This window comes from Pelecanus crispus, chromosome 6, assembly GCF_030463565.1.
Source record: "Pelecanus crispus isolate bPelCri1 chromosome 6, bPelCri1.pri, whole genome shotgun sequence".
NCBI classification, from domain to species: domain Eukaryota; kingdom Metazoa; phylum Chordata; class Aves; order Pelecaniformes; family Pelecanidae; genus Pelecanus; species Pelecanus crispus.
This window is the reverse complement of record NC_134648.1, coordinates 31,575,326-31,603,164: the sequence shown is the minus strand read 5'-3', so window position 1 is coordinate 31,603,164 and position 27,839 is coordinate 31,575,326. Positions and strand designations below refer to the sequence as shown.

Here is a 27,839-nt window from a genome sequence, read left to right as displayed (position 1 = left end):
ATCCTTACTGCTGCACTGGAGCTGGTCAGAAACCACCCCTGGCATTTCTCACATAAAGCAACCAGTGCCAGTTTGCTATTTTAGGAAAGGAAGCGACTTATATTTTCTACCAGGCCTGAAACAAAACTGCAGTCTTTCTGCAGCTCTGCTGTTCAAGGCCTGTCAGCATTTCCACAGTGAACCTTTATTTCCAGCCTGTTATGCTTGTGTAGAAATACATGTGCTTTCAGACAGCATTTGGCCAAAACAAGCACCGCTCCCAATGCTACTTTTTTGAAGTGGTTTGTAAATAAAAACAAGCAAACATTTTGTGTTTTCAGGATTATTCCATTCCAGCTCCCTGTAAAATGCAAACCTTATACATTCCCTGGGGCTTCTTGCCAGTGTTGGCCATTTTCCAAAGGGATCTTCTAGTCCTTTCAGGTACTTTTCTCTGTATTTGGGTGCCACAGAAAATAACTGAGCAAAAAGCAGGAGGAAAGAAATGATGGAGCCGATGCCCAACCTCTAGTAGAGTCAGCTCTGGACCTCCGCACCCCTTCTTTAAATAATTTGAGGGCTTTGATCCTACAGTGACTGTGTGCTCACACGTAACCATCAGTACTGACTTCACCACAAGAACCAGGTTGCCAAAGGGCCTTTCTGAGTAATGTGCACATTAAAACCAGCATTAGATGCACTACCGCAAGTAAGGCTACAGTTCTCTCCTGGTTACTCTGCCCCTATTCCCCACCTCCTGCTTGCCTGGGAACCCCACTCTAGGTTTCCCCTGCCATTCCCAAGTGTGGAGGGATCAGCAGGGATCAATGCCCATGTGATCCCTCAACAGACATGTGGGTTAGGAAGAAAGCAGTGGCAGATGGGTCAGCACCAGAGATTAGAGTGGTCCTGCCACAGGTGCTGGGAACAAAACCTCAGAAGACTGTGGGATTTTTGCACGATCACGCATCACTGACTTCTTATCACCAATCTGTATTTTTATTCTGAACATCTTCCTCTTAGTTGTTTCACAGTCACAAGCAGCATTATCTCCCTTCTACTCATCTCCCCATATAACATCCTGCCCTTCTCCATAGCCTGACTCCCATTTCCCATTCACTGTGAAATACAAGCAGCAAGCAAACCAGTGCAGATGAGCCTAACTGCCCTTTATCAACACAAATGCACTCCACACATGCAGGTTCCTTGCTCTCAACAAACCCTTCCACACAGTCCAGATTGCATGGTACAGCTTCTGTACCATGATCTCCCTCTTTTACCAGTAGCTCAGCTTTTCCATGAAGATGGCTAAAGTGGTTTAATATAAATACATTGAGTAAAACCATTACAAAACCCCATGTGGCCATGGTTTAAATCAGGCTCAACTGAAAGTAGTCAGGAATGACTTCAAATTAAATCAAAGAAGAGAACCTATGTTAGAGGAGTTTTCTGTCACATTTACTCTTGTAAATGTGTGTGGCTTAAGCCTAAATGAAGGAATTCAAACTTTCATTTGCACCTTTTCTATTGTGTCTCCCCTTACCCTGCTCTGCACTAAGCACAGCAAAAGCCTGTCAAAGAAGACACAATAGTGGCCAGAAGCTGTTTTGTTTATACCAGCTCTTTAAATATTATTTAATTTCTACTCTGCCTGATGAAGTGTGCTGTTGTATAAAGCCATGTGGCTCAGTCAGGTGTAAGCACTGAAAAGGAGAAGAGTCAGAGAAAAACAGCAGTCCCAGCACTTCTGACTTTACTCCTCAAAGTGAAGGGAAGACAGTGGACACTCACCCATGACCTCTTGGGCTTCAAGCAGGAAGAGGTCACTCCAGGGCCCACATCCTGCAGAGTTCAGCACGCACACCCTGATGATCAGGTCTTTGAGAGGATTCCATGTTGTGAGATTAGCTTTTGTATCCTGTACGATCATCTCCCCCTGAGAGCAAATGGCAACAAACTGTAATCTGTCTTAAAAGGAATCTAGTCTAAAACTTCACCTTTAAAACTAAACCAAAACATTACTGTGTACTTCATTGGTGTTATAACAAGGGCTGGGAGCTGTGACTCCTGTGTCCTAGTCTCAGTTTTGCCACTAACTTGGCTGTCATCCTGGGTTTCTCTTCTCAAAAATTGCTAATAGCTTCCCATGGTGTAGGGAAGATATGAGGTTTAATGATTTTCTCCTCTGAGATCCTTCCATGAAAGTTGCTATAGAAATGTTTTTTTTTTTCCTGCTATTAAAAGATACACCTCCTCCCTGTGGTTTAAACACAAAGATGTGCTAACATACTGCAAAGCATCTGACAGTTTTAATCCAAGGGAGGAGTCTGTCTGTTTTAACTTGTTGACCCAATCCCAAATGGCTTCTGAATTTCATGGCCGATTTTCACTTAGGATGGCGAGGCCAACATATTTGCAGTAATTTTGTGGATCTTCTTCATACCCATCATTTGCAGTAAACCCATGAAGATTTGGCTGCCACCACTGACACAATGTAAATTCAATGGGAACTCAAAATATTGTCATTCAAAGTCAATGACACTGACCTAGTATGAAATGGGTCATACAAAAAAGGAAATTAATCTCTTTTCCCTCTAGCTGTCTATTATTACAGGCTTCTTCAACATTAATAAGCACTGGCTAAATACATATTAAGAAGCGAGAAACCATAAGAAATGCTGTGAACTTCAAAGGCAGGTAGATACCTGGGAAAGGTCAATGCTGAAGAACAAATGAAAGGCCTTCTACCCTGACAGGGTCCTTTCAACTCCCTACATGTTGTAAATGAAATAAAAGAATCCACAACCTTCTTTCTGTGATTTACAGTGTAACTCATTCACTTGTTAAATACACCTTTGCTGCAAGTCCCAGTCACAGGAGACTGAAAGCCCAGATCCTGCACTGTCTGAGCTGCCTTTGGGACACCACTAGAAAGAGGCAGAGACGAACTGAATTCTTTCTACATTGTCCTTGTTGTACAAGGAACAGCAGAGAACTGGTCTGTCTGCAGATGGAACACTCAAGTGAAGGAATTCTGAATATGCCAGGAAGGGAGAAACGGGCCTAAATCTTGAGGCCAAATACTGAGTAGTTGTGGCAAATCAGAATAGATCCATTTACACAAAAGTGATGCCAGCAATCTAGTCCCCTGGTATAGATAAGGGATGAGGGACCCTAATGCCTAGAAAATTTAATATGAGCATTCTCCAACTCTGTGCCCAATGGCTCAGCTGCCCTCTCAATCTGTTACCTGAGTTACATTATCCTGAATCCATTCCAGCCTGTATCCCAGGACATTTTCTTTCAGCACATCTGGAGCCACACCTTCCCACTCCAAAATCAGACCAGGATCTCTTTGGATAACATGGATATTTTGTGGGGTGCTGCTTGGAGCTGAAAGCAGAGGACAGAACACCATCACTCTGTGCAGGAAAATAAGGCACTATCCACACCAAAAATGGTTGTCAAGACAGTTTCACCCTCTTTCCTGATATCAGCTGGGGGAGAGTGTAAGGGGAGAGAGCAACTTCTGGAAGCCACTGGCACTGTTTGCTTCAAGTGAAGAAGATAAGGTTGGTCAGCATCTCTTGTTTCTTTCTGAGACCCCAAGAATCTCAGAGAGCCAATGGGACATATGCCCAGCATGCAGAAGCCCCATGGCTGGATCAACTTGTGTATCATGCATCATTGCCGTTAACCACATTTGACTGCATATTATTATTTTATGTCAGGTGTTAAGAGACCCTTAGCGTGGACAAGCAACCTGACAATATAACGTTTCCTACATTTCCAAATTAGCAAGGAGTAGTTCAATGAAGTTTATCATCGTTTCTTTTTCAGTTTCAGAACCGCTTTCCTGTTCTTGTCTGCTATTTGCTTACCAAGCTCCAGGGTCTGGAAGTAAACCCTGTCAGTGAAAGGGGAGCTGCCCATCTCATTGCTGCACTGCACACGAACACTGTAGTTGGTGGAATGCTTCAGGCCTTGCACATTGTAGGCAAAGGGAGGCACTGGGGTGACTTCAGTGGAGACCTCCTGGCCATCTGGTGACTCAGCTACCTGTGCCAAGAGTGAAATGGAGAAGACTGTTACCATAAGCCATATGACTAACAGGTCCAGAGGGATAAGAATCCATTTCATGGTTAGTTTAGGCATGTGTAAGAACAGATATGGTACCAGTGGTGTTTAAAATACTGAAAAGGGAGTTGTCAAACTAAGAATCATGAGCCATGCCTTTATTTGGTTTAAGTGACATCACTCTCCTAACTCTGACAGTACAACAATTTTCCACAAACTGAAAATTTGATTCCATATTTTAAAACATTTCCTCATCTATGTCACAAATTCTATAGTTGATTATTACTTCCTTTAAAGAAAACTACATGTGCTTGTTGCTTTGAGTGCTAGCGGCTGGCTTCTGAGGCTTATCCAAATTTGGGCAATGCAAATTGGTAGATCAACTTCCCTGTTGCCTAGTGTCACCTTTTTCTCAACTCCTTTTTCAGAAGTTTGTATATTTTCAGTTTTGTAGTAGATTAAAGACATGGTAGACACTGGTGACTTGGTTCAACTAAATTGCTTAAAATTAAACTGAACAGAAACTTTTTACCACTCTTGTAACCCTTCTTTTTTTTTTTTTTTTTCCAAATCTGAACTTTTAAGTAGCATGAATGTTAATTTAAATCTGGTATCACTGAGTGCTTTTAATGCACAGACAGGTTCAATGTTCCTGCTTTTGTACTGACAATAGCAGAAATCACTGCATAGCTCCCAGGCTCAGCCTATCTTTCTTCTCAAGTGCATATGAAATAGCAAAGCTGGGAGTAAAAGCAAGGTGTACTGACAAAAGTGAAACACTTGTGGACTTTATATTCTTTATATAGCAGTCTTTCTCCCTTTCTCTCTGCCCTTCTGCTCGTTCTCACACACACTTTTGGCCCACTGACTTATTTGGCTAATAAAAAGGAAGAATCTCCAGTTTCCTTAAAAGCATATTGTTGTCATGATCAGCATCATCCAAAGCAGGGAAAAAACAAGCAGACTTTTGTGTAAAACCCTGTCAGTTTGATGATGTGTTTCTGTTCAATAGTCTGAAGAGTCAGGGCTCTTACATCTGCCCCATTTATGCCCTGGAACATGGCTTGTGTTAACAGTGAGTAAACACAGCGAGTCCCTACGCTGTCCCCAGAAGCAATCTGCCTGTCTGAACATGGTGCTCTTGGGGCACCTGCTGCAATTCCCGAGTGCCAGAGAACCACAGCCAAGTTTCAAGCCCTCTTTCTGGGAGGCTCCAAGCAGAAGAGCAATCGTGGGGAGCCAGGAGCACGTGCATTTTCAACACGGAAATGTGGGTCAATGTCTCTCACAAAATCTCTCAGTGTGGGAGACAGAGGAAGCACGGCATTCTGTCAGTGGAGGGTTATTGCCAAGTTACCCTGCTCCCAGATCCAAACGCAGGAACTTCATCCTTCCCAGGCAGCACAGAAAAGGCTTAGAAAAGGGGTGAGAGCCTGCTGAGTGGACAGAAACTGAGCTGCTCTGATTCAGCCTCTTTTCCACACATTCCACCCCCCCCCCACCCCTGCCCCTGCCAAAAGTGAGAGGGGGGAACTCAAAACCCAGGGTGATTAGCATTGCAGCATGCAAGCCAGAGAGAATAGGCTGTTCCAACTGGAGATAACTCGCATTGTAAAACAGAGGAAGAAAACCATTTTTGACTGTGAACAAGAACAGAAGCAGCAACAAAACCCAGAGATTGGGGCCAGATATATTCAGGCGTTCTTTCCGCCAGTGAGTTAAAACAAGATGACAGTTTCTTTTACTTGTGAAAGGCAATAGACATCAGAGCATGAAATCTCTGGTTTCCTCCCCAAATAAAAACAGGACTGCAAGTAAATTAGCTAGGCTGCTTCCAGCATACCTTGTGTTTATAATCCTCCTCTACACAGTTGGCATCACCCCACAGAAATTCCACTCCAGCTCACATTACTGCTGTAATCAGGTAGGGAAAGCATAGGGGCCCAATATTCACACCTGGCAGATAAATCCATGGGGAATGTGCCTAGCTGCGTTCGCATGGCCTGCTTCAGGAATCACCATTTCTTTTTGACACTCGGTTACCAGCTGTTTGATCTGATTTTACAGTTAAGTGTGCAATGCTAGAAACTAACTCTGCCTGCAGCTGGGCATGTAACATTGCTCCCAGGAACCTAAAGAAGCAGTCCAGTTTTTCAGAGATGCTGGCTACTCGGCACCCCGTAGAGCTAAAGGATATTATCACCCTTGATTTTCTGGGCAGAATGGGTCTTTGACAGTGGAAAACCAATCAAGATTTAGAGGCAAATTACTCTGAAACATGCAAACAGGCCTGACTTTGTATCAAAAAGCCCAATCTGTCTCCTGCCTCCATCGTTCCCACCCTTCCTGTACCACATCCTATACTGTGCAAGCTCCTCATCCCTTGGGTTCACCGGTATGTCCTGATCCCAGCATTTCCTCAGGCACTGCAAAGCACAGGGCTGAGCTGGCATGGGAGTCACAGGCCACTGCGCTGCACTGGAACAAGTTACCATGGGCCAGCTGCTCCATGCTAGCAGGACGTGTGAGCACCCTGTAGTCACCCAAGGGCACTTCCATAGGGTGACATGTGCTTCACGTGTGCTGCAGTGTACGACTCTGCATGGAGTAGCTGCCACAGAGCAACCAATGTGATAACCTGCCAGGAGGGCGAATGGGGCCAGTCTCAAATTCTCAACTGGACACTTCGTGCTCAAAACTGGCCCCGCTGTTCTGCACCTATTTATGCCCCGAGTTGCATCTTGTTAAGTTTCCGTGTTTTAAAACTGTGGAATAAGAATTCAAACACTGCTACAAAGCAGTTAGGAGAGCAAAAGATGGCCCAAGCAGTGTTGTGGCTCAGGGGTCTCCCATTCTTCATGCAGGGCAGGGGACAATCCAGAGGGGCCATACCTGAAGAGTGCAAGAGTGGAGGGGTGCGCGGCCATCAAATCCTGGCACCCAAACCACGCTGGCATTGCTGCTGGTGACTTGGCTTACAGTTACATTGAGAGGCGGGAGAGGCATGGCTATAAAGGAAACAAAGAGACCTTTCAGTATACACAGAACTGAGCAGGTATTCACATGAAAATGGCAGAGGTTTGAGGCTAGAGAATATGCAATGAAATCACTAACAGAAACGGTACAATATCACATCTCTAGAGAGTGTCCCTGACTGTTGTGAATGAAACTATTATCTTAACATTGAACAAGCTATTAGCATTCATTCTTTAATAGTCCAGCATACTTGCTTGATGCATACAGCAGTTGAACTCTCTCACAGCAATGCCAGCGTGTGATGTTTACACCTTGGCTACTCGGCCCTCTTCCCTGCCCCCTCCACTGCAATGCATGACCCAGCCTTTTGCACACAATTGCTGTGGACCTACATTGTAAACCAAATCACGGCTTTAAAATTCCTCCCCTGGTTCTCAGTCCAGCCCCTGAAACCAGTCAGAGGGTGGTTTGCCATATGACCACAATACCCTGCAGCTAGGTTTGCAGCAGACCACTTCGCGCCGTGGAAGTGCTGCCTCCAGGTGTCTATTATAAACCTTTCCTGAAACGCCCTGGGACGGAGCCTGGACTGAAAACTGTGCCTCCTTTGGGCTTGGGATGAATAAACTCAGAAAGCACTCTGTGTTTTATAGAGGGGCAATTCGAGGCAAAGGGAGTGCCTATTCCGTGGCTGATATCACAATACAAATTAAGGGCAAAGCCAGGAACAAGATCAGGATTCCCAGACTGGCCATTTAAGCAGATGTTTGTGCTTCCTACCCCCGAGAGCAGCACCAGAGCGCTGCCCCTCCACTCTCGCTCTGACCAGACACCTCCATCACGGCAGGGGCCTCTAGTAAGTTGCCTCATTAACCTGAGCTCTTTGGCTTCCTTTTAGGATCATCAATGCTTCCCTTTGCCTTCTCTTTTGCTCCCACTGTAATTCCACACAGTTACTTCCTGTTCTTCCCAATATACCCCTCACTGTCTCTTTTTCACTCCCGAGTCTCTGTTTTTATTTGGGCACCTCACTCCTGAAAAAATTACCAGCTTCATGAATACTAACCTCTCCTCTGACCTTTTGCTCATTTTAAAAAATCCTACGCTGCTGCCATGAGTAATAGTTTTCCTGCAGCACCTCAACAAATTGCACCCTCAGGAGTCCTCTTTCAAAAACCCAACGGTCCTCAGGATAAGGCTCTGCCTACAGACCAAATTTTCCACCTCTCCTGAGCTGTATCCAGTGCAAAGCAGCAGTGGAAAAGTAATTGCAAACCAGGATTCCTCCAGCTGCATCTTCTATTCCACCAGAAAGCACCTTTGCCTCTCACTGCACGGAGGACAACCACAATACTGCCTTCAGCATCTCCACAGGGCCATCTTGCAGGAGAAATGCTTTGACCAAAGCCCCCTCCCAGGTCTCTAAAGAGAGCCTAGAGGACAGGATGGTGCCGGGAACAGATGGTGCCACCGATTAATCCTATAAAGCCTTTTTTGTCTGGTTAACTAGTTACCAGGACTCAGGGCAGGGGGCTGCCACCTAGATAAGAACAGTGTGCGTGGGTGGGAGGTGGGGCAGCAGAGCACAGGTCTGGGATGGAAGACGGACAATGAGGTCTTTGCCTTTCAGTGAAAGGTCTTTGTGAGTTAACTTAGACTTGTCCGTGTCTTGGTTTCTTTCCCTTTTGATGTTGGGTATTCAGGTTTGCAAGCTCTTTGGGGGGAAAAAGCTTGCTTTCACTACTTACTTGGGTATCACTGAAACATTGCCCTTAAGTCTTCTGTAAACACACTCATACCTTTTGGGTTTAGCAACATGTAATTTTCAACACTGGATGGCAGGCCCAAAGGAAGTACAGGCTATACCACCAGTGAGAATAAATAATCAACTGCTAACACATGCACTCTGTAATGGAGACAGCCACTGAAGAGGGTCGGCTTGCTAGCACCTTCCCCTACCTCTGCAATTTGTAGATGGGACAGATGCATTTCCCCATTATGCGTTGGGGAAAAAAACTCTGGGTGGCTGTTTCCTGTTGTGCTCTGAAACACAGGATACGACCCTAAAAGTCTTAGCTGCACAGGTGAAGAAGAGCAAAGCCAGTCTGAAAACAGGACCTTGAGTGTTAACATAATGAGAGTTAACTTCCTCTGTGCTTGTAGAGTGGTTGGAACAATGGGGCTTTGTAGACGGCTGGGACTGTGGGCTACAATAACAGTAATTTTCTGCTTGGAGTACACCCAGCACATTGTGGGCACTACAGAGAATAGATAATGAACAACATCAGCAGCAAATAGGAAGAAATGTTAACAGTTTGTAAATGTCCTAGCAAAAATATTTTCCTCTGGAAACACAAAAGAAACAAATTGTTTAATAAGTTGTAGAAAGACTTGAGAGTCCTCATTAGCTGGATCTGTGTAAGAGAGGAAGGCCCTGATCAGGCATGTATGGACAACTGCTCCCAGGAGTAATTTCATTGAATTCTACGCGTTCATAGGATCAAGAACTAAATAAACATTATCTGGGCCTGCTCCTGTCCCTGCTGACATCCTTGTTAGGACCTTTGCTTTAATTTTAACAAGGGCTGTACTAGATCTTCAAAACTTTTGCTCTTTAAAGAGCCTCATCACTTCCCTAAGTTTATAACTACTCTTCTAGACATATGTTTGAGGTATTACAGTTAGCGCTTTTACGACTACAGCACTGGACTATTTAAAACCTCGCTATTTAAAACCTGTTTTTTATCTCTAGGACATGCCTCATACTGGTGCAATATTTGCCGAATCACTTACGCTTGCTCTTCCTCAACTCTAAAAAGTGTGTGCGTACGCACGCACAAGTGTGTGGTGGTGATACATCCCTCCCAAATAGCTTGTGTGCATTCATTAGCTGATGATTGACCCCCTGTGGAGCACTTTTGGCTAAATGTAATTGCTGGGAAATGTGAGAATTCTAAGGCCTTTACCCCATTATGTTATTAATGGTTAAAAAAAATTTAAAAAACGCAAAACTGTGTTAACATTAAAAAAAAGAAAAAAGCTTGTTTATGCCAAACGTTATTTCATATTACAGCTTGATGACACTTTTTTAAAGCATAATAGCTTTGTGAACTAAATTCTATCCCAGGATAAAAATATCCATAGAAGATATATTCCACAGTAACTAATTCCCCCGTGTAGACAAGCCTTTAAGGCAACAACTCCAAACGTTTTTAAATTAAGTTATAAATCTTACTAGTCCAGCATTCTGCATTCTTGGCATAGCAGTAACCACAATGTCCTGAAGAAAAATACCCTGTAAAAGTAGTAGATCTACAGCTGGATTTTAAGCTATCCTTTAATGAACATTAGCTAATACAACTGTGAGCTCTGATACAGACATAAATGCTTGCTCTTATTTGCACTGAGCAATAAGCTACCACTTGGAACAAATGATTTTTGTGACATGCCTCTCCTGAAACCGATAATCACATCATTTAGCGTGCCTTAAAGCATGACTAAAAATTCAAATACAGAAGCATCTCAACACGAAGAGCAGGGGAAGAGCTGATTGCTCTGATTATCCCTGTTCAGTCACCTGGAGGAACAGAGGAAACGTGACATCAACTTAGGGACTTCCAAATGGCAACTGGTCAGGCAAAGGCTAGGAATTATTTGTTTTGAATGGGTTTTTAAAAAGCAAAGAATTAAAAAAATAAAATCCATAAAACCAGTGTGGATGAACAGACTTTATTGGCCACTGGTGATCACCTTCCTTGTCTTTTTTCAGCATCTAATGTGATGCCAGTAGAAGCAAGCAGAAGTAATGGCCTCTTTAGCTCTAACAAGACCCATCTATCTTCAAGAAGGAAAGATTTCCCTAGCTATGCATTTATATCCGGCTACATCTCTCACAAATAATTTGACTGCTCCGACTCTGTCCTTTTCAAGGAAAAACTGTTACTTGACATCACATTTCCACTCCTGAATCAGACGTGGTTTATTTTGAACAGCCTGGTATACAGCCCTGCATTGCAATCAGGAACTGCTGTTAGAGCACAAAGAATTGTTTCGACTGCTGAGAGCTCCAACCGATACTGGTTGCTGGCAGCTTTGAGACAACCCCTTGCATTAAGGAGCCCTACTTTCCCTCCCCAGAGAGCAAACCCAAGTCCCTTGCCCATTCTCTTGCACTCTCTCACCTTTAATTTGAACAGTGGCTGTCCGAGATGAAGACAATCCCTTTACGTTGTGAGCTTCGCAGGAGAAAACTGTGCTTTGATTAATACCTGGAGATCAGCCAAGAAAAGGAAGGAAACACAAACAGCTATATAATCCAACTTCAACCTTCAGCAGAATTTCAATTATGTGTGACATCCAGCTCAAGCTGCACAGGCAATTGGAGGGCTGAGCTGGGTGCCAGTCAAAGGCACGTGGATTTCAATGTAATTAATGTGCTAACATTTTTAATGGAGAGAGTGTGGCAATGTAGAAAAGCTTCCACAGGAGCTTCAGAAAGCACTGAAAAAGAAAGATGAATCTGGCAGAACAGCAGCTCACAGTGCTCTGTTAGTAGAGGTCTGCTTCTCACATTCTGGTGAGCATCGCTGGAGGAAGGATCGTGCTGAACCACGTACTTACACAACGCCCAACGCTCTGGACCTCAACCTGCCACCTGAACAACAACCACCTTCTAACTGGGCTACAAGCCCAGGCAAACTTCCAACCAGACACTGCAAATTTCAACCTAATGCCCACCTGTCCCTCACCTTGCATGAGACTTTTGAAGACACGCAAAGGAAGTGGAAGTAAAATGCTACTGCATCAGCACTGAGGTGATGATTTTCCAGGGGTGATACAAATGAGGATTACGCTCCCTCTCTTCTGTGAGCATCCATTCATCCCACAGGGTCTGAACATAGCATCGTACCGATGTCCAGCTGCTCCAAGAAGCATATAGGTATTGCTAATTAATCAGAATTGAGACAGATTTGCAAAGCTGCCTGGAGAAGTGTGTCCAGCATGTGTTTTCACTCGACTTGGCCCTTAGTTGCCTTATAGGGCTCTATCGGAGAAAAGTTAAGGATTGGCACGCAATGGGCATACAGTTTAGGAGGGAAAAAGATTTCAGAGCTGCACAGAGCAGCTTTCACAGTGTTTGTCTATGCCCTTTGATTCATCTCCCAAGCCTGAGATTAACGGCACTGCAAAGATGGTGTAGTTGAAGAGAGGAGGGACTGCTGTAAAATGAAAGAGCAAAGTATTTTAGCTTCTTCCATTCACCCCAGTGAACCAGAGGAAAATGCTGCCAGCAGGCTGAAGGCCAGGCAGCAGACAGAGCAGCACCTGACGTCGTAGGCATGTCCCAAAGACAGCCCTGCCTTGAGGAAAACACAAAACACACCACAAACCAAGATCTCCTTGCTCTCTAGCACCATTGCCAGCACTGCTTTCCAAATACAACAGTCCTTTTACCAAACTAACTGCTTGCTGAATCTTCTAAATGTTTGCTTTCTAGCCAGTACTTTATTATTATTCTCTTCATATTTTGATACTTCCTTTAGCTAGCAATGCTTGTTTTCTTAGCAACTGTCTTTTTTAACATGCTTTGGCAATCTGACCATGCAGCTTGTGTCCTGCTACATTTTTTCCATTGCAAAGACAAGCTCTGCCCAAGGGACATCCCGAAGAACACTGAAAGAGTCAAAGAAAGATGCTGGTGACGAATATATAAAATAGCAATTAATTTGGAGAATCACTAGGAGCAGATGCCCTTCTTCAGGCCCCCATGCCACTGCCCCACAATGACAGAAGGTTTGTGAGGCACTGTGGGATGAGTTCAGTGGAAGAAGGGAGACTTTTTTTTATTGTCTTTCCCTTCTCGGCTATCAGTCTTTTCCAGTTTCCATTTCAACAGGCAGATTATATCATAAGGGAGCAGTTTTCATTTCCAGCTTGGAGCAGCATCGAGTGGCTACGTAAGAGAGGGAGCAGATGATAAAACCATTGCAAATCGCAAAACAGGTTTTGATTTACATATAAATTAGGTTCTAAGGGAAGGCTTAATAGGATTGGATAGCCCAAAGGATGGCCAAAGATGTACAGAAAGAAACTCCCCCTGGGTATAACTGTATTAACACTGATGAAGAGGCCCCAGAGATGACTGAGTTGTAAAACCTTTTCTTTCTAAATAGCTAATTCAACTTTGGCTCAGGGCTGCTGAGAATAATAAAACAGCAGCATAGAAAAGAAGTAACACAAAGCTGTTGGACAACTAACTACAACAGTTACCTTTAGGAGGTAACTACAAGAATAGCTGCAGTCAAGTCCTGGCAGGGATACATCGCCCTTCCCTGAAAGTGGCCTGAAGAGAGGCCGGAACACCTACTCGTTCCCGAGTTCTTCAGCTCGTGCTGCTGGGGAAGGCAGTCTTATCACCATGCTCCTAGTGCCTGCTCTGGGGCAAACCTTGGTCTCTGAGGATATCAACCAGCCCACTTCAGCACCAATACAACCCCTTTAAAAGTGTCAAACAATTACATGACGAAGTCAGGTTTTAACGATAAGAGCATCCATCAAGCCTGCAAGAACAGAGAATGGGGGAAGAGAGGGGAAAGCAGTGCCGTGACATGGCTGTGCACAGAAGGAGGTGGTGGCATCTGTTACACATGAACACTTGGAGATTTCCAAGCCCAATGTCACCAACAGAGTCACTTAATATAACCAGGAACATCCTCCAGGAGGTGGAATAAAAGAGTCATACAATGCATCATCTGTCCAGCAGCACCTTTACTGCAGTGCCAGTCCCACCCAAGCTCTGAAGAGTCTGTGTGCCTCAAGCCAGCAGAAAATACACAGAGCAATGATCAGCCCTTGAGATGATCTGACTTTTTACGTGATCACGATCTCTCAGCCCTCAATGTACAGTCAAAGACCATTCTCACACTATGTGGCTACCCAGTGTCACTAAGCATGATCAGAAGAGAGCTCTCCTCCTCTTCTGATGCTCAGAGTGATCCCCTGCATTGGCAGCAGCCTTACCTGACACATTTAGGATGGAGGGGGAGATGTCTGGAAGCCCCACTCTAGAGTCTCCCATCCACCAGACAATTGTCACTGGTTCAGGGGGACCAACAGCAGCACAGGCCATATGAAATGGGGCATTAGGGGACACGGACACATCCTCGGGTTCCACAGTAAAGTAGGGCACACCTAGAAAAGCAACAGACAAGTGATAATAACTGGAGAGACTCCTTCTGTCTCTTGTTTATTTCCACTAATACCAGTGCCCAACACTGGACACCCATCTGCCCTGCCCCTACGCCTACTGCAACTCCCTCCAAGCCCTTCACAAGAACCAAGGGTCAGATATGCTGGATCACCTCAGGGCATGAATGTCTACACACTCCCAGGAGAAGAAGTCAGAGAGAAAAGACTGCTTGCTTCCCAAAACACCTTTGAAAAAGCTCTTTCACTGAGTCTCCTTCAAGACTCCCCCTATGAAGTAGCTTTTAGTGGCAGTATTTGCTCAATTTTTCAGCTGGAGAGATTGGAGTTTGAAGAGGCAACAGTCAATAACTTTAGCAGTGGCAGGCACCACTTTAAAAGACACCTAATCTAGCTGCAGATACTTCTTGCTATGCATTAAAAACTGAAGCTTGTGAACACGTTGAACTAGTGGCTGTAACAAACCCATGAATGAGGAAAGAATCCCCTCAGTGAGAGACTGGGATCATTTACAATGCTCTCTCCACAGCTTAATTGACTGGAGCCGCCTTCCAGCATGCTCCGACACCACGAGAACCAGGCTGCCTTAGAGTTAGGGGTAATTTGTTTCAGAGCTGAAGGCTATCTGTGGACACAGCTCTGTTGATAACTATCTGGTTCCCACCGTGGAAAGACTCCTGCTTGGTACAACAGGCCTTAGATCAGTGCATAGGGAGCAAAAGGCAGCTGCAATGCTGGCTACCTCAGGTCATGTCTACGTGGCAATAGCTAAGCGTAACTCAACACATCAAGAGATGTGGTTCCTCTTATGGGCAATGCTAAAACTCTTGTGGTTTCAGTGCTCCAAACCAGTAATACAAAATTCACCAGCCATCAGCACCAGTGCTGACCTGCAGGACAGACAGTGTGTGCTTCTGGTGGCTGGTGGAAGAGCTGAAGGTCCAGAGAAATGCCGAGTTCCCTTTTATGCTCAAAACTTTGGGTGTCAAGCACAGCCGCTACAGACTGCATCTACACCAAAATTAGGTATTCTCAGCTGGGAAAAAGTGTGTTCTGGAAACTGCTGATCTGCTGCCTCACAGAAAAAGAGAAACCAACAACACAACATGCTCAAATTACACTGTCTGTCCCTGGCCAAAGATGACAGGCCCGAGCGGCTTCAGTTGCCATGGCAGATGCTGAGCACCTCCAACAGCAGGCACTTAATGTAGGTGCCTAAAGCTTGGCATTTCCCCTACACTCCAGCTGAAAGCTGTGTCCTTGGTCTTTCACTGACCGCCCAGTTGCTGCTTGTGTCTTTCAGGTGGCAGTTTCTTTGTGCGTTCCTTGCCTCCTTGCCACTCCCTTTAGAGTGGCAAGTAGATGAACAAACTAAACGAGGTCTAAAAATAGGTCACTTCAGGAATGATGGTGCCTATTTGTACAAAGGCTAATGCTCAGGAGAGGTATATCCATCATGATTTACTGCTGGGTTTTGCTTACGTGTTTTATTTTTTTATTGCAGTCATACATAAAGAATAAAAGTGAATAAACTTTCCAGACACCAGCTGTGACACCTCTGCCTACTTTGCCTTCCTTCTCCAAAGGAAGATTAGAAGGGAAAATACCATCGTCTCTTCTACCTGTGAGCAGGATCCCTGCATCCTGTCCCTTTGCCATGGCATCCGAGTTAGCCTTTTGGGAGGATCCTGCCCAGCTCAGCTGGTTTTCTCACTTTGGGAGCTGCTAACCGGATCAGACAAGACCACAATTAAAAACTCTCATAGTTCAGGGAGTGCAGCTGACTCAGCCAGCTCAGGAACTTGCACTGCCCCCATACATAAGTTACCTGGATACCTCACTGTCTGTGACACATTTAGCCTCCCAGTTCCTGGTACAAGAGGTGAGTGCCGGCACCCCTCTTTCACAGATGCGCTGTGGAGGCACTGAGCAGCCAACATCCAGGAAATCAGTGGCAAACCAAGGAAAATGGGCCTGTCTACTCCCTGTTCCAAGCCAGCATCCAACCTACGGGGCCAATTTTTTTTCTACAGCTCAGTTTTTAGACAGAGTTAATTCAGGGGGACGTGTCCATACAGGTGTGGCTGGGGCTCTGACTGTAGCCACAACAGGGGATAGCAGCCCTGAGAACAGCTGCACAGTCAGAGGTGTAATTTCAGAGGGAAAGTTCTGTAAGAAACACAATCCGTATTTTTCAGGTCGTCACACTCCACAGTGTGCCTCTTCGATTACCTCTCCAGACATCAAACACTATCATGTTCTTGGTAAGGCCAGAGCCTAGTTTCTAAACCAGAAACAGTTTCAAAATAATTTTGGTTTTGTAAATTCTGAGTGTTTCATAAGATCAAACATTCTAGCTGTATTACAAAGACAGTTCAAATACCATCACTACAAATTCTGCCTGATACAGATTACCTAAGTGGTTCTCAAGGCAGATATTAGACAGCATAGAAATCCATTCAATCTCACTTTAAGTTAGATCACCAGTAGTCCACACTTGTTTTGTGTGGCACACTGAAGTGTGTCAGCACGTACCGAAGGCTGCAAATGACCAGAGTAAAGATCCTCTCTCAGTCAAAGAGGACAATGGTTGTTACCAATACAGCAACCACTTTTAGACAAAGCTGGTACGCCCAGGGAAGAAATACATACAGCGATAACAGTGACAGTGGGACTGATAGGCTTTTGCATTCCCCAGTGTTTTCTTATGCTAACAGCTGACACATTTTTTAAAATCCACCCCTTATCACTACTTGTTATTTTTTAATTTTTTCCACTAACTCCCATTTCACATAATTACACGCTCAGGTCAAGTTTAACTAGCTTCTGCCATACTTGCTTTTCTCACAAAGGTGACTAGTTGCAGTTTTTTAGCTTATGCTTCTGCTGTAAGCTTTGGCCTTAATTCTCAACACTCCCCCTTATCTAGCTGCAGCTGGTTTTTGTGACTTTGATATTTCTTGCCTGTGCCATCCAGAAGGGCTCCTTTGTTTTCCAGATGGCTTAGCACACTAAGCTACCCAATCACTCCTAGTGCACCCACCATGCAAATGCAGCCACCTCTGGAGCAGGCCTTGGCAATTGGAACAGAAATAGAAACCCTGCACAATAGGGAGTGTTTTAAGCTGTAAACAACGTTCTCCAGTTGAAACTGCACCTGAAAATTTAGGTGGACAAAAGCCTGGGATTTACGGAAGGCAGCAGGTGAGCATTCCTCTTCCTGTGAGGACTGCTACGAACGTTTCCATGACTCTCAGTGAGTGAGACCTTTGCTGTTAAACACCCAGACCACACCACCTCCCATGACACCCTCTCCGCTCCCCCTCTTTAAGACTGATTCAGTTCTGACCCAAAATGTTACCAATTACAGACAAAAAGCCACTTCTTGCTGCAAATGCACTGTTCCTGTCAACTTCCTCACCAAATATTAAGCCATCCTATGACTACTAGCTTCTGAGGATCTAACACAATCATGGCTCAAGGAAAACAAAACTAGAGACAGTAAAAAGCCACCAATCTACTCTGCCTTGGGTGACTTTTGGGCAACCATGTAGAAATTATTCTTTATCAGACAAGACTGAGCAAAACAGCGCCACATGAACAGTCACAGCTATGAAGTGCTGATGTACAGCACTTCTCCTGAAATTCAGAATTGGGCTACAACTGTACCTTGCTCTCAAAGACCTGTTTGGCTGATACACAGAACCACGCTGTGACCCTGCTTTAAGAAGTGAGTTGGACAGATGATCCCCATGGATCCCTTTCAACCTGAACCATCCCGTCATTCTACGAATTATTTCGAGACCAAAGCAACAGCTGGTTGAGGGGCTGGAAAGAAATGTGTGCGCATGAAAGGAACTTTCACTTGTTTCCTATTGTGCCAAAATAAAACCGGAAGGTAAAAAACTGACAGCTTCTCTGCTTGAAGCTACTCTCCTACCATTTCTTACTCCTGCTCTGTAGTGATCCCACTGCGGTTAGCAACAATGGTTCAGAGCCAAGAAGCCTGTCACTGGAGCAATCTGCTCTCACCACTTCCACCTAGAGCATATTGGTGGGTCAGCCCTGAAAGGAAACCAGCACTACTACTCCTCCTTACCTTCCACTATGAGCCACACTTGCTGTGATTCTTCCTTCTTCCCCCCGTTCTCAACCTGGCACCAGTACTTCCCAGAATCTGTCCGCTCGACGGATTTCAAGCTGAAAAAAGTCAAAAGCCATATCGATATTTTACGTGGATAAAGCATGTTTTTGCCCCAAAGGACCCTCCAGCGTTTGGCAAACCAGATGCACGGACAACACCCACTGAGACGCAGCCAGCTCTGGGGAGGAGGGCAACAGCTAGCCAGCACAAAGCGTGCGGCAAAACAGCGGAGATGGGAGGCTCCTCTCTGAAGTGGGTGGAGGGAATCCTCAGCAGAGCAGACAGCCTTCCTCCGAAACATCATCACAGAAAAACCGCCATTTGTGTCCTTTGAGGATAGGAAGGGGTTGGTCATCTTGATCCTGAACTGTGACTCTAGCTAGCCTTCAAGAGTGACAGCCTGGCCTACAATGTCTGAGCTAGCAGGAAACTCCAAATCACAAACCTCCAACAAGCCCGACTGTTTTGCCTCAGTTAGGTGACAGGACTGGCGACAGCTTCATACAAGAACAGATGGGTCAGAAAAGGCCCCCCCCTCGCCTCAACTGCACTCAGTGTTATTCTTATCCCAAGAGCTCCTCACACTGCAAAACTCCTTGGGCCTCTCTATTTGTGATTTCAAGGGGTTATGCTGGCCTACTCCAGCACAGGACCTCACCCTACGAACTCTTCTGTGTCCTCCCTTGCTCAGCAACAGCTCCCCTTCTGAGAAGATGTATCCAAGCAGGGGAAGGCAGCCATGGGGACTGAGCAGCGTTCAAGTCGCGGGCCTCCAGTTCAGGGAAGAAATTCTGCTCCTTGCTCCACCACTGGAAATCTACGGTATCCTCACTGCCGTTAGCAACATGAGGCCAGCGTGGTGAGTAAGGACAGAATTTGGTCCCAAAGAGACAAGGTCTCAGCTACCAAAGGCAGCAGTGTGACTCTGAGTGCCTGTCAATGTACAAATGTTGATTGCCCCCCGTGGGACGTGCAGCCATGCGTCTGCTGCCATGCAGGGATCCTCAGCAGATCTGATGCCCGCCTTTTAACACTAGCAGTCTGCCGTGGGGAAGAACGTCTCAGGAAGGAAGATAGAAAAGGGAGGGTGTTTGCTGAAATGCACAAAATGGACCCACTACAGCCTGAATTTCAGAGCTCTACCTTCAAATGGCATCAGCTGTCCTGCCCATCCGGCCACATGTTCTGAAACACAACGATTGCAGCAGAGAGTCACACAGTGGGTGGTAGAAATGATCACTTTAGGAGAAGAAAGGAAAAAGGAGAAAAAGATACGGACACATCTAGATTTAGCACCCTATACTTAGCCCTGGTGCTGCAGAAAGTTCTCAGTGGAGGAAAACAGGTGAGAAAGGAGATCAGACTGAGAGACTGTGAGGAGCAAGGAGAGTTAACTAGTGGAACTGAGGGGAAGTAAATGGTATAGTTTCAAGACAAATTGTTTCCACAACACAATGTTACGCAATAGTTTTACTGGGAACAGATTTTTTTTTTTCCCCCCCTATCAAAACAGACAGCTTTAGCACAGAGACTTTTAGTTGCTGGAATTGGAGACTCCATGCAATGTCAACCCAAGAAACCTAGCAGGAGATGAAGCTGGAGATCAGGGAAGAGTGATTCTCAATCAGTCAACAGTTTTGAGCCCTCACGGTGATGGCATGCTTGCTTGTACAAGCTCTATGCAGAGAAAAAGCCAGAGCAGAACCTTGGGTCTTGTTTAACTCAGTACTTCCAGAACTAGCTGACATCCCCCTTCTACTGAAATAAAGGCACAGAGAGCTGCAGAAGAGAGTTTTTGCGCCTCTGAGCGGGGCAGGACTGGTACCATGTGGTGTAAATGTATTAGGAAAGTCTCTGCAAAATGACTCGGGGATGGTTCAGGTGACAAACACTCCTCCCCAAAGAAAGGAAGGGGATGTAGTCCTGGGAGTCTCATTTCAATTAACAATCCTCACCCTTTAGGCAGACCGACAGCTCGAGAGAGAGAGTAAGAAAATACGGAATGACTATGAGAGAGAAAACCTATTTATGTAAGTCAGGCCTTAGTCTTCCTGCTGCACAGCAGAACAAGATGAACAAACAAGGCAAGAACATCCTTTCACCTTGAAGTCACGTCTCAAGCATCACAAGCATTAGCAAAGCACCTGCCACCACAGTAGTCAGGAAACCAATATGGTTCTAGTGCATAAAATCTCAGCCCTCTGTGGCTTCAGTTCTGCTCTCAGTTATGCCCTTGCCGCGCACTGGGCTGCAGACCTAAGGACCCTGCCCCGCCGAGGGCACTGCAGTTGCATAGATATAGCTGACAGCAGAAAATGGTGCAATAGTTTCCACGATATTCTTCCTTCTCTGCTTCTGTTGTACCTGAGGAAGCCGATCCAGTGTTCTTCATCTACTGGAATGTACACCTGGTCTACGCTTTGCACCACTGCTCCATCCTTGATCCACAACATCTCGGGATCTTCCATTCCCTCGAGGCTGCAATTTAGTTTGACGGGTTGACCCTGGGACACCTTTAATTTGATTGGAGATCCTGTAAATTTCATACCTAAAAAAAAAATACTACTCCGCCCCACCCCCAGAAGAAGGGGGGTTGGAGTACAGCAAATTACTCTAGGTTGGTGGTCTGGAATTACATACCCTACCAGCACACACTGCAGAGGGGTCTGTTAGTCTCAGCACTGCTCTACTATGTCTGCTAAGCAATAGTCAAAGGCAAGCACTGAGGCAAGCACTGAATGCACAATTGCTGGAGAAAAGTGGTGGCTCAGTCCGTATATGGGGCTTTTTTCAACTCATGTAACAGCAGGGTGAGCTTCTGCAGAGCAGTGCCCAGGCACAGCCAGACAGAAACGCTGGGAGCTTCGCTGTGTGAGTGATCCAGCAGTGCTAAGCGCATTCGCTCAACACGGTACCACGCCTCCCTCTTTTCCCCAGGTTTGAATTTCAGCTACGGTGTTCCTGTGCTGCTAAGGAATCATTGTGCTTGCTCCATTGTACGCATTTGTAAAGAGCTGGGATATGAGAAAGAATCAATTATGTCTCGTTATTCAGCGTACACTGTTCTTCTGCATTACAGAAAGCTTCTTTGCAATTTGCAAAACCCATGAAAGCAAAGCCTATTCCATAGCATACCTCGCTGAGGAGCGGAACTGCTAACAGAACAGATATTTCTGTTGTGTGACGTGGGTGTGTGCTCAAACAAGCCTCCCTGACCCTTCAGTCCAGCCAAAGTACAACGTTTTACTAAGAGCTATATAGTTGCAACCCTAAAGCAGCACGGCCAGAGTCGGTGGAGCTGCTCAGATTCACGTTGACGCAGAAGCGATCAGAATTTGGCCCGGAGCACTGTTACATGTGTGGGTGGATGGGGAGTGTTTCCCTCAAGCAGAAGCGAATATATGCAATGTGTTACCATGAGAAAACACGGAAGCCAACTATGTAAGTGCATTTAAGAAAGAAAGGCATATAAAGGAGGAACCAGAGGATCAAAGGAGACCGTGGGAAAGCAAGAAGGTGGTAAATAAATATAAAGCTAGTTTTGTTAGGGAGAGTGGCCATTTTCTATGCAGTGGCACAGGACTGACAGACCAGAACAGGTCTAGCCTAGTTCAATATTATGCCCTGGCAGTGGCCTCCACATCTTCAGAAACAAATGACTCCATCATTCTGCTGCTCTTGCATGGCCACGTATCACAATACATTACAACTTCACCCAGTTCACTGGCTGGTCAGCTTCTCACAGGATGCCTCCCTAGCCTACAGAGCCAGACAGAAAAATGCCAGTTGTGAAATCCAGAGCGCTGCTAAGTAAGCAGCCCTGTTGCTCTCAAACTCTGTCACAGCCTGACCGGTGATCACATACAGAGATTTCTCAGGTGCCACTTCCCTTCTTGCCAACACGCCACCCCCCCCCGAACCACGCGGGCACCACCTCACAGGGCAGAGCAACAGCGGGGGGACTCACAGCGTGCTTCTAACAGCTGGAAGAAGGGGGAGCCAGCACTGTGGGACCAGCCAGCACTGTGGGACCAGCCAGCACTGTGGGACCAGCCAGCTCTGCCACCGGCAGCCGGTTCCCGGCAGAGCACCAGTGGTCTGGGAGCAATCCCAGAACACAGGCAGAAGGACTTTACTCCTTTCCTTAATGAGATCCCCCAGCCTGTTAACAGCTGGTTTCCCACACTCAGTCTTTTGCCTTTCTATCTGCTGTTACTAATTTAGCAAATTCACAGAGAGCATTGGAAAACTGGTAAGATGATAATTTTAGTTTGGTTGCTACAGCTCGTTTGCTGGGCTAAGGATTTAATCACCTTGGGTGAGGATGATCTAACCTCACATTACTTAGCTCATCTGTAACACAAATTACACGTCCCAGTGCATGCCAGAAAGCATCCTCCCTTTCACTGCTCACAATATTGGAATAAAACATGAAAGCTTCATAGCAGCTCACTCTGTTACAGGAAACTGATGTAGCCAGGCTGCTGAATGCACCCACAAATTGACAGAGACTTTCATTACAGGTGCCTTCATGGCAAAGCAAACTACGCAGCCTTCCTCAGACTGCCCTGCTGAAAGAGTTAGCCACAAATTAAACAAAGCAGTGTTGTTAGAGACCCTTTATGCTTTTCAGTTCCCATACAAATTAATGATGTAGGAAATTAATACACAGTATAAGTGTTCAGCCTGAGTTGTAATTCTCCACATCGCCCGAATATAATCCCTCCGTCAAGATCAACTGAAATGAAGAACTACAGATCAGGGATTTTTAATAAATTCACCGGTTTTTGACAAAAATCCAGTTTTAGCTGCAGCATCTCTTCCTGCAGGTATCAGGAAGAAGCACACAGGAGGCCAATATGGATTTTAATTTCCACCTATTCCTCCTTCTACTCTCCCACTCACGATTTTTCATCTGATTACTTCTTGCGCTGGCAAGAATGTTATCTCATCCAAATAGGTTCCTCCAAGCCTACCTGTAAGAGCTGCAGGAGTTAAAATGTATAGCTAGGAAATAAAATTGTATTAAATTTCTTATCAACCAGTTGTCAGACAGAATTGACAGCAAATGAATGTACTAATTGTCAACATATGTGACATGTTTGTTGCTTTGGTTTTGTTTTGTTTGTTGGTTTTTTTTTTTTTTTTTTCTTAACTTGCCACCTCTGAATGTTTTGATTGCTGGGAACAGAAGTATGCTTTTTGTTAAGTTATTTTGGGAGTGGAGAGAGAGGAAGATGTCTACCCATGCACGCCAAGGGACAGGTTTTTCGCTCCTCAGATTCCTTAGGACCCTGATCTAGCGATCCGAGCCGTACCACAGCCTCTCCAGCTCCCTGCCACTGCACACGCATTGCTCCACACGCAGCGCGGAGCCCGAACTCCCAGGGAAGTCGGCGGGAGGTTCGCCTGGGCGCCGAGAGGCTCTCGCACGCTGCCTCTCCCTGCCGAGTCCGGGGTGAAACTTCGGAAAATGAGTTCAGGAGGAAAAAACCAAGAAAAGCCACTCAGGAATGCGTTAGCGCCCGGCTTTCCCCGGCGGCGATCCGCGCTAGGCAAATACCAGAGCAATGCCTCCGCAAACAACGAGGAGGATTTATTTGGGCTGCGACTGAACTGCTCTGTACTTGCAGGCAGGCGGGCGAGGCTCGCAGCAGCCCGCACAGCCCGGGCTGCCCGCCGGCTGCCGAGCGCCACGTAGCCGGCCCGGCCGCTGGCCCCACGGAGGCGGCGGAGCGCCCCGCCACCGGCCCTGGAGGGCGGGGGGGGCGCAGAAGGGGCCGGCCCTGACCCCCACCTGTGGCTGCCCGAGGCCCCGCGGCCGCCGCACCGGGCGGACCTCGCACACCGGCGCCGCGCCAGGCCGCCTCTGCCCGGCCACCGGTCCCCGGGCTCCCAGCCGCTGCCGGCGGGGCGGCCCCGGTCGCCCTCAGCGGGGCTGCCGACACCTGTAGAGGCCGGCGCGGCGAGGGGGCTGCCCGCGGGGGGACCCGGCCGGCGGCGGGGAAGGGGCCCGGCGCCGGCGGCGGGGCAGCCGACCCCCCTCACGGCCCGGCGGCGGCGGGAGCCGTGCCCCGCAGCCCCTCCCGCCGCGCCCAGGGGGCTCGGAGGGCGCTGCCGCCCCCGACCCCCGGCCCTCAGCCGCGGCGACGGGCAGCGGCCGCCCTCCCCGCCCGCCGGCGGGCTGCCCGCCCCTCTCACCTGCCACGGCGGCGACATCCCGGAGCGCCGCAGCCCACAGTCCCAGCAAGAGGAGCCGCGGGATCGCCATGCTCCGCTTCAGCTCCATCGCTCTCGCACCACCATCCTCCCCCCAGCCTCCGGCGCCGCGGGGGGCTCCCACCGCCGGCGCAGGCGGCGGCGGCGGCGACAGCGGCTAAGGCAGCCCCGCGTCGCCGCCCGCCACCGGGCTCCCCCGGGAGGCTGCGGAGATGCTCAAACTTCTGGCTGCGGCTCCAGCCGGGGCGAGCGGCAGGGGGCCCCGCCGAGGGGGCGACGGCGCGGGTCGGTCGGGCCGGGCCGGGCCGGGCCGGGCCGGGTCCGGGCGCCGCCGCCGGGCGGTCTCCCCCTGCCGGCGCGCAGCCGCCGCGGCGCCGCTCGGCGGCTCCTCCGCGCGGGTCCGTCCGTCCGTCCGTCCTCAGCCGCCGCCTTCTCCTTCAGGAAATGGCGCTCTCGGGCTGTCACCGCGCGCTGTGCTCCCCCTCTGACATCACGCTCGTGAATATGCATGAGCCCCGCCGCCCCCGAAGCGGCGGATCACCGCGCCCACCGCCCCCGCTCCGCCGTGCCCGGCGGGCGGACCCCTCCGGCGGGCGGGCCGGGGCGGGGGGGGGGGTGTCTGGAGGCGGCGCCCCACGGGGGCAGCTCCACGGGGCGGCCTGGTTTCACAGCGGGTGACCCACATCTGCGGGAGCTGCCGGGGCACCGGGCAGGGGGGAAGAGCGGGTCGCTAAGCGGGTCGCTTATTCCCCTACCTACATATGGAAACCGGAGGCCAGCCCGGCCCCTCAGGACCCCCCGTGCACCCTCCAGCCCCCCAGGGGAGGAGGGCTTGGGGCCACCACCGGGGCTCAGCCCCGCCAAACCAAGGCTCTGCCGGGAGGAGCAGCACCTCGCCTCATGCACACAGCATTCCCAGCTCCATCTTCCCTGGCCGGCCCCCTCCGGCTCCTTGCCTCGGCCGCGCACCCCTCACCTACCGGACCCCGGCTCCGAGGATGCCGGCCACCCCATCCCGGTGCCTGATCTGTGGAGGAGCACCGGCAACGTGAGGAGATGCACCCGTGCCCTTCAAGCAGGATCAGCTCGGCCTTGCCCTCTTTTCTGCTAGTGGAAAAGTAGGGAGAGGGCTGAGGAAGGAGATCTCTGCTGCCACAGAGTTACTAGCACGGCGTGGAAAAAGTCACCGACAAACAATTTTCAAAAAAACCTAGTGCTGCCTTTTCGTAGGAGTTACGGTGAGAATCTGGGTTGAAAGGCACCATAAGGAGCAATATCATTACAACACGATGCAGCTTTCAGCTCTGCCACAGCCATCGGTGTGCAACACTCACCCAGCGGCTCCTGCAATACTCTGAAAACCTGGCTAAAGGGAGGAGCGTGGGGAAACAGCGTTATCCCCATCAGGGGGATGGAGAAACTGAGGCACGGCAAGCTCACGTAATTCCCTCCCAAGCTCTGATCTTCCCTCCACCAGCCATTTGCATTTCTGATAGGAATTCCTAGGGGACTGGAGCAACGCCAAGAATATTTCATGACTGGAATGGAAATGTCGCTCCCTCCCCAGTGCCTCCTGCCGCAATGAGGCGGCCGGGAGGAGATACTGACAAGCCATCCACCTGAGAGCTTGCAGGAAGCCTGGGTGCTCTCAGGGACAGGAAATCGTGACATGCCCCTTGCCAGGATCGCAACGGCTCTTGGGCTGAGAGCTTCTGCACTGGTGTTTGCTAAAAGCTTCACGCGCCCTCACTGTCGTTACTCTCTCTCCCCCGTGTATCCATATATACCCATCTATCCAAGTGCACGGCGTGTTTCTGCACTTACTCATGGCGATAGCACCTTCCAGAAAGTAGCTACTTTTGCAGATTTTAGTTGTCTCATGAGAAAAAATAATGGCCATTAGAATAACACTGTGTTTCTACGGCGTTTTCCTTTTAAGGATTTCTTCCAGCCTTACAGTTACAGAGGCTCGCAACACTACACTGGCCCTGTGGGCTGAGGAAGTGCTCTGGTGTACAAATGGGACAGAGGAGGCACAGGCAAGCGTTGTGACTTGGCCAAGCCCATCCAGGGAGGCAGTGGCCGAGAGAGGCTTGACTCCACGCTGCGTGCCCGGAGCATGCCTCTACCTCGACAGGCATGCTGTGCTTCGTCCAAATGTCATATGCGATGCTCCCAAAGGCTTTGGGAAGGGGAAGAAGAGGAAAGGAGGTGTATGGGATAGGAAGTTGTAGCACAGCACAGGCCAGACTCTAGGCTGGTGTAAGAGAGCAAAGCTGTGCTGGAAGCAGTAGACCAACGGGAATTTTCCCTAGCAGGGGATCTCGCTTCAGCTCTTCTGAGAAGGGCTTTGTGTCAACAGTGACAGGCAGGAAGAGCCATATGAGAATTGGACTGAAATCCTGCACGTGTTACCAATTGGAGTGCAAACTACTGTGGGAAAACTTATGGAGGAGTGCAATATTACCATACAGAAATCAAAGGAACTGGTGATTCTGAAATGCTTTTAGGCACTGAAGACAAATAAACTCTCCCGGCCTCTCGTGTCACTGAATTAAGCAATGTGGCTTTGTTCTACAGGCCGTAACACCGGCGGCAGCACTCACTGCTCACATGCACAGGACACAGCACAGTGGCTTATAAATAAGCTGGTGCCTTCCTGGCTTACATCCTTTCCTTACTTCTTCTGTTGTGATAGTGTGTTGTCACATTTCACCGGACCTGCTGGGCAGCATAGGCATGTTCTAGAAAATCCCTGAAGAGCTGCACAATAATCAAGAAGTGAATTCGCAGTGCTGGGAGACTTCTTAAGATGAGGGAGAAGGAAAAAAGAAGAAAGGAAGAGAGGGAGGGAGGGAAGGGAGAGAGACAGCAGGAGAGGGAGAAGTATTTGCTGGACTTCCTCACCTTCCTCTGCTGTTCAGCCTCTTCTAATTATTGAGACCCAACAGGACAAGGATGGGTTATCCCAGTGAGGAAGCACCCCAAAACACCCATTTCCACATGAGAAGCCATAGCCCTAAAAGTTTGGCAAAAGCTGCTGGTGCATGCCACTTCTTCATTGTCAAAGTAGTCAGTCAGCAACTGGATACGAAATCCCTGTGTTTTGTACAAGGCGTTTTCCATAGAGCTGCCTGGTTTGCACTTGGATTTGAGAACCTGTCTACTCCATCCTCTGACTTGAGATTTGAAGAGCAGCGTTATCCCCTCCATTGCTAGGGGACAGATCCCTCATCCT

General features: G+C 48.0%; 1 protein-coding gene across 1 annotated transcript in view; it reads right to left on the bottom strand.

The window, feature by feature from the left end:
- The window catches only part of TYRO3 (TYRO3 protein tyrosine kinase), a 40,717-nt gene extending 16,046 nt beyond the window's left edge, over nucleotides 1-24,671 (bottom strand). The window contains exons 1-9 of the mRNA XM_075712834.1: nucleotides 24,584-24,671; nucleotides 20,747-20,930; nucleotides 18,338-18,438; nucleotides 14,053-14,223; nucleotides 11,214-11,300; nucleotides 6,949-7,064; nucleotides 3,861-4,038; nucleotides 3,230-3,372; nucleotides 1,771-1,915 (exon numbers count right to left, since the gene is read on the bottom strand). Of these exons, the coding sequence (XP_075568949.1) occupies nucleotides 1,771-1,915; nucleotides 3,230-3,372; nucleotides 3,861-4,038; nucleotides 6,949-7,064; nucleotides 11,214-11,300; nucleotides 14,053-14,223; nucleotides 18,338-18,438; nucleotides 20,747-20,930; nucleotides 24,584-24,671 (1,213 nt within the window). The remainder of the gene's footprint in view (nucleotides 1-1,770; nucleotides 1,916-3,229; nucleotides 3,373-3,860; nucleotides 4,039-6,948; nucleotides 7,065-11,213; nucleotides 11,301-14,052; nucleotides 14,224-18,337; nucleotides 18,439-20,746; nucleotides 20,931-24,583) is intronic.
- Nucleotides 24,672-27,839: the final 3,168 nt, after the last annotated feature.